Source organism: Nothoprocta perdicaria, unplaced genomic scaffold (genome assembly GCF_003342845.1).
Source record: "Nothoprocta perdicaria isolate Ctin4 unplaced genomic scaffold, notPer1 scaffold_41, whole genome shotgun sequence".
NCBI lineage: Eukaryota > Metazoa > Chordata > Aves > Tinamiformes > Tinamidae > Nothoprocta > Nothoprocta perdicaria.
The window spans coordinates 3,843,232-3,849,688 of NW_020455655.1; the positions used below are offsets into that span (position 1 = coordinate 3,843,232).

Below are 6,457 nucleotides of genomic sequence, written 5' to 3' on the forward strand. Positions count from 1 at the left end.
CCGCCCGTGCCGCAGGTCGCGGGTTCGGGCCCGGCCTCGCGCGTTGCGGACTCCGCGCGTGGGGTGCGGGGGGCCTCAGCCCCAGGCCCAGAGGYCGTGGTGGCCTGTGGGGCCCCGCCACGCAGGGCTGTGGTGTGCTTGTGGAAAAGTGACGTGAACAGGGTTGGGTTCCCCCCTCTGCCTTTGTAACCTGTCATGCACTTCACACATTCCTGTCACATCCCTGCGGTGTGCAGGCTCACGTGCCGCTGCCGTCTTAACATTCCTCAAAGGATGTAGGAGTACGCACACACACACACACACACACACACACACAGAAAGCTCTCAAATGCCCTACCAGCCTCTAATCCCTCCTGTTGCCCTGCTCCAGCGTCCAGCAAGGCAGCTTTTGCTTTTGCTGGCTCTGCTGAGAGGGCATTGCCCTCCTCACCCATCTCAGAGCCCGAACGAGGCCATTTCCACGTTCCCAACTTGCACAGACTTGCCAAGATGACCTGGAGGCAGCAGGGCCATGGGGGTAGGAGCGAGCCACCCAAGCGGGGAGCACGTTAATCTGGCGTTTCTGCCTGAGCAAACACCCCGTGTACAATCCGTTCAGCGCTCTTGTTCTCCAGGTGATTTAACTCGCCTAGACTTAGTTCCAGACACCCCTGGGGACCGTCTGGTCCCCAAGCAAGCAGGGGCAGCTGGAACAGGCGGCCCTGGCCTGACACCAGCTGCATCCCGAGCATCTCCAGGGATGGAGACGCCACCACCTCCATGGGCAGCCTGGAGCCACCGCGGTGACCGGAGAAGTGACCTGTTAACATTTCATATTGTCATCCCGAGGTCACACAGCACTCCCAAAGCTGGTGCCTTAAAGTTGCCACTCAGATTTATTCAGATTTGTGTGTAGGGATGGGGTTCCTGGGTATGCAACTGTGCCCAGATCAGCCCCAGCAATGCAGTCCAGAGGGTGTAGGTGATGGTGTTGCCACAACAAGTTTCTGAGCACAGTTGCTACAATATGAAATCAAAATAGATGTGATTATTTGTTGCTGCCATGACATAAAGATAGAGAGCTTCTGGTTTGTCAAGCAGTTAATTTTTGACTGCTCTAGAGAAACTGATGCTAATTTTGTATTCAGTTTTTAGTCTAACTCAGTAASATGTGGGAGGACCTGGAACAGGCAGTGCAGGAGCAGGAATCAGAAACTCCCACACATGAAATGTGTCCCTCAGAGCCCAAATCCTGCTGGGTTTTGCTGGAAATTCCCCTGGAAGATTCCGAGTTTTTTTTTGTTTGTTTGTTAGCAAAACTGCAGTTTGCCTCCAAAGGCAACTCCTCAAAGTTAAAAGAAAGAATAAATAAGAYGGCCAACTGATTCTAGCTAAGATTCAAGCCTGACAGGAGCCTGGCATTGTAGTCTGTTGTCAGACTAAGCTTTTGATAGTCCGTTTTTAAAGCAAAGTCAGGAAAAAAACAGAGAGGAACACAGCTAAGTTTAATTTGATGATACAATAATGATACAATTGTRATCAACAGTTAAGCAGAATATATGCCAATACATCTATATATGAATTCTTAACAGTCTTATGGATAAAAATTAGATTTTTTCAGGATAGGCACCTCCAAAGTCCATTTTTGGTTGTAAAATGGTGCTGTTAGGAAACAGAGGGGCAAAAAAATACGCTTCGTTAGTGAGTAGGAAACGCGTTTGACGTTAGCGACGCCCGGAGCGCGAGCAGCGCGGCGGCTCCTTCACGGCGCGGGGCGGGGCGGGCGCCGCGCGGCACGGAAGGCCCCGCCCCCTCCGTGTTTTGGCCCCGCCTCTGGGGCGGTGCCGCGCGGCGAGCGCCGCCTCCCGCCGGGCGCCGCGTCACCTCCGGCTGTTTTAGACGCTGCGGAGCGGGCCCGGCGGCCCCGCGGCGCCCGTCGCGCTGAGGGAGCCGCTGCCGCGCTGTCCTGCGGCCGCGAGACGCGGCCATGAGCGTCGCGGAGCGGCCTGAGGAGAAGGGGGCGGCCGCGGCCCCGGAGTCCTCGCGGGGTACGTGCGGGGCGGGCGGGCCCGGCAGGGTCGCCGGGCGGGGGGAAGCGGCCGTGCGGGGAGGGTAACGGGCCGAGCGGCAGGGAGAGGATCTGGTTGATAACGTGCAAAGAGCTCTGATGCTCTTTGAATTGCCCTTTTTAAGAGGAAAAATACAGCTCTACAAGGTGAAATTTAAATGTCAACTTGGGATATCCAGTCTTTTTCCCTGGTGTAGGCTCGAGTGATGGGTCCTCTCCAGATGAAGGAGTTGTGGAAGATGTGTCTCTARTAGATGAGAAAGCCGTGGAGCAGCTAGCCGAGGGCTTGATTGCTCATTATTTGCCCGATCTGCAGCGATCAAAATCAGCTCTAAAGGAACTGACGTAAGCAGCCTTCTAAAAGCATCATCTTATGTGTGTGCACTTTGTTTGCCACATATTTCCATATAATTATGTCCATACAATATGTTATTGTGTTCCATATAGTATATTGTTAAAACTAATGTTCTAACCTAGAATGTAACTTACTGGAGCGTTTCTATGCTATGTATGTCTCTAAGAGTCAGAACGGGTAGTGATATTTAAGGTTATGGGAATAGTAGTGAATGTGTAAGCTACAATGGAGCTTTTCAGTGCTTTGACCAAAGAATGTAAATCTAAAATCCACTCAGCCAGGTATAACAGATGTGTGAATTTGTAAACTTCTTACTTCTGTAGTGGAAGGTCTCCTTAAAACTACAGTTTAATTAGCTTCAGAGATGCACCGAACATTMGGGGCAACTTGTAGTGCAGATGTTTTTTTGTGCTGTCTTTAAGGTGTGCTGCAAATGATGCATTTGTATCTGTTTAACTCTTTATGCATTGCTAGCCAATTTCAAGTAAGATAAATCTGATCTCAGGAAGCACCTGTTTACGGCTTGTGCTTGAAACTTATTTTCCCAAATAGTTCTTTCAATATATTTTAGTCTTGCCTCTCCTAGGTTCTTGAGTGAGACTTTACAAGAGCTGACAATAAGGAAATAAATAACTTGTTGGAAATGCATACCTTGAAAACTTGGCATCTTTGCATTCCTTTTTGTCTGTTCTGCTTTACTGTGGCTTTATGCATCTTGTCTTGTTTCAGACAGAACCAAGAGGTATTACTAGAAACAATAGAGCAAGAAATCTCAAAATTTAAAGAATGTAACTCCATTCCTGAAATCAATGCCTTGGTAAGTATAATTGATGCTTAACTAATTGCATGCTAGTACAAGGTTTCCTGATGCTACACTTGTAGCAATGCTTGTGCCACTGGTGTATTTGTTTGTTCTTAACAGGCTATGAGGCARTTACCCTCCAGGTCCAATATTTGGGACAAATTATTGCTGAACTGTTATCCCTACTTTCTGTCACACTCCCACTGTGCCCTGGTAGGGTGAAGAAGTGCTGTTTTTTCATAAAACAGGGAGAGAATCATAAATTAAAAGCAGGCTTGRTCTGCCAGTAGTAGTATGTGCAGTTGTTCAACAGCAGTAGCCAGAGCCAAATATATGCAATCTTCCAGTAAGACTGCAACATCAGCTCTGCATGTTTCCTTGGACCATCAGGAAAGGTTAATAAAAAAAAAAAAAAAAATGGGTGTATGCTTTGATTTTTATTCTTTTTTAATGCATGTTAATTCTGCTGCAGGTGCTCTGTACCCAAATACTTTGCATGCCTGATCAGGTGTGAGAATTTGCTGCAAGCTTTTTAGATTATCGATTAAACATGTTAAAGATTTAATCAAAATGTTCTGGTATCACTATGTTCATAGTTGCTGTTTTGATGCATAGCTTAATAAAGCAGCTATTTCGACTTTAACAATCACTACTACGTTTTCAAAGTTTTCAGAAGCTAAGCACTATCACAACAAGTTAGTCAATATTAGAAATGAAATGATGATGCTCCATGAGAAGTCATCAAAGTTAAAAGTGAGTAAGATCATTTTTTTTCTTCTCAAACATAGACATTTAACTAGATATGACTTGTTTTTAACCTTTATTTTGGATGTACACTGAAATTCCCAAATGAAAGTTGAATCTCTATTAAATYTCCCTCTTAAGTGTTTTTCTACATGTTTTTAGTAGCACTAAACTGTACTTGGTTTTAAGCTTTGCTTACCTTTCCTTGTGTTTAAACAATTTATGTATCTGTCCTCTTAATGATATTCAGTGTCATCATCATGTTTATTTTGAATATTAAAGCTATGCCTTGGTCTGCCTTGCCATCCAATCCAACTGGTTTTCATAGATGTTTTAGTTCAGGTGTGGGTGGTTTTTTGTTGTTTTTTTTTCTCCTCTTTGGYGGAAGGCGAGTTGTTTTGAAACTGTCATAAATGCAGGCATGTTTCCTCTTTAACATTTGTGAAACTCAAAGATATGATGCATTTCTAGTTACATTCTGACAAGATTAGTCTTTCAGTCTAGCCAACAGAAATAGTTGGAGAAAATAAACTGCTTAGTGTTCACCTGTCTGGTATACAGACAAGGTGTTTCAGGGGAATCTGTTTACACTTTCCCTATGTACATCACAGTAGTGTTCTTTAAGAAGGAAATGGGAGGAAGAAAAATGAGCATTTTGTACAGCATTGTATTTGTAACCACGGTGTGTTTCAAGAAGAGTGTGTGATGAGAACAGGAGCAATGTTTGTAGCACCAACTTCTAATTTTCCTTGTCTTTTTCTCTTCAGAAAAGAGCACTTAAACTCCAACAAAAGAGGCAGCAAGAAGAATTAGAACGAGAACAGCAACGTGAGAAGGAACTTGAAAGAGAAAAGCAGTTAACGGCAAAACCCGCTAGGAGAACATGAAAGCAGAGCATGCATCAACTTGTCCGAATCATTAATTTCTGCATTCTCTGGGATTAAGACAGGCTTTGCATAAAGTGGGCTATAGTTACCATTCAGTAGACTGGTGGTGGTATTGTAAATTCCAGAATGGTAATAACTAGTTGGTAAAAYTCAAATCTTCCATTTCAGCCGTTCAAGTTGCCTTAYTTTCTAATGCTATGCAGTTTGATATTATTATAGTATAAGTTAATTTGATATATACTTAGGAGAATTTAGGCATTATAGTTTCAATTACTTTTTTTTTTAATCTATTATGCTACTGTTCAGAATTCTGGCTGAGGGGTATTTGGTGACTGGTACACATTTTTCAGACAAAATACGGAGTAGTGGTTGCTGGAGTTCCACTCTGTTCCCTGAATTTCCATGATTGCCTATTTCACTAAACCAGTTTTGATTCTGGCAGTTATGTTTGCTTGCTGATTTCCTGGGTCATAAATTCTGGCTTTTTGTGTCAACTAGGTATGCTCGGCCTTTTGCCCAACCATGTTAATTAGTGAATGCTACAAAGCYCTGACATTAAGAACAGTGGTGAAGGGTCCAGATAACATTGTTATGTTCTGGTCTCTTGTTTTTGTGTTTCACTCATGTGCCATTAGTTCAACCTGTTGTCTAATGAGCTGCAGAGAGTATGAGCTGCGCTATGTGAGTTGCCATGTTCTTTTTTGAAAGCTCTCTTGATTGCAATAGTCTTTTTTTTTAACTTCAATACAATACAAATGGTAAATGATTCAAAATCTACATTTAAGTTAATCTTTTTTGATGGTAAAAGAAAAAAAAAAAGACTGAAGATGTTCAGTTTATGTATGCACAAAGCGAAGATGAGTAAATTGGGGCTTCCACAGATGATTGAGTTGAACCCATGAACTGTTGCTTCTATGATGATTCCACAGGAAACGTGGTCTAGGCAGATGTCTACAGGCACTTTCCTCATCATGCCCATGTATGACAATTTTGCCCATATGTGGCATCCCARTTATGCCCACATGGTGTTTTGTTTTGAATTTTCCTTTTATGCYCTGCATATGGCATTCCATCATGCCTATAGATGGTGATTTTGTCTATATATGACAATTTTGGCATGGTGCCCATGTATTCCCCATCTATGGGAAATATGTCCACATGTGTTTCCTCATTATSCCCATATGTATCTTGCCCATGTTTGCTTTTTCCACRTATGGWCTTTGAGTTCATGTATGGCCTTGACCATATAAGGGGAAACTGTTCATATATGGCATTTCTCCAGTATGCCCACAAAGGGTGGTTTTTGTCATGTTGTCTAGACTGTTGAAAGAGCTTTAAAAATGCTCTCCTGCATTCTGACCAACTAGTAGGTTGTGGACAACTTGCATAGTGTATGCCTGCCTAGGTCTTTCTGTGTCAACTGTAAAATCTTTTTTTATTTGTTTGTTAATATTTCTTTCTCTTATGAGAGAAAAAGATAACACTATCAAGTAGTAATGACATTTACAGAAATTTCCATCCAGCATACCAGGTAAACTGAGGTAGTGGGACAGGGAAGGCAAACTAGTTAGTCTGAAGGGGCACAGAACTGYGTTACTCAAGCAGTGATAGATAAAATTTTG

General features: G+C 43.4%; 2 protein-coding genes across 2 annotated transcripts in view; one reads left to right on the plus strand and one right to left on the minus strand.

The window, feature by feature from the left end:
- Window positions 1-513, minus strand: part of SLC30A4 (solute carrier family 30 member 4) — a 12,548-nt gene extending 12,035 nt beyond the window's left edge. The window contains exon 1 of the mRNA XM_026045814.1: window positions 472-513. Within this exon, the coding sequence (XP_025901599.1) occupies window positions 472-513 (42 nt within the window). The remainder of the gene's footprint in view (window positions 1-471) is intronic.
- Window positions 514-1,966: 1,453 nt separating this feature from the next.
- On the plus strand, window positions 1,967-5,536 carry BLOC1S6 (biogenesis of lysosomal organelles complex 1 subunit 6). The gene is made up of 5 exons (XM_026045815.1): window positions 1,967-2,027; window positions 2,227-2,392; window positions 3,132-3,219; window positions 3,871-3,957; window positions 4,716-5,536. Exons 1-5 carry the CDS (start codon window positions 1,967-1,969, stop codon window positions 4,833-4,835), a joined length of 522 nt encoding a protein of 173 aa, XP_025901600.1. The 3' UTR covers window positions 4,836-5,536.
- The last annotated feature ends 921 nt before the right edge of the window (window positions 5,537-6,457 follow it).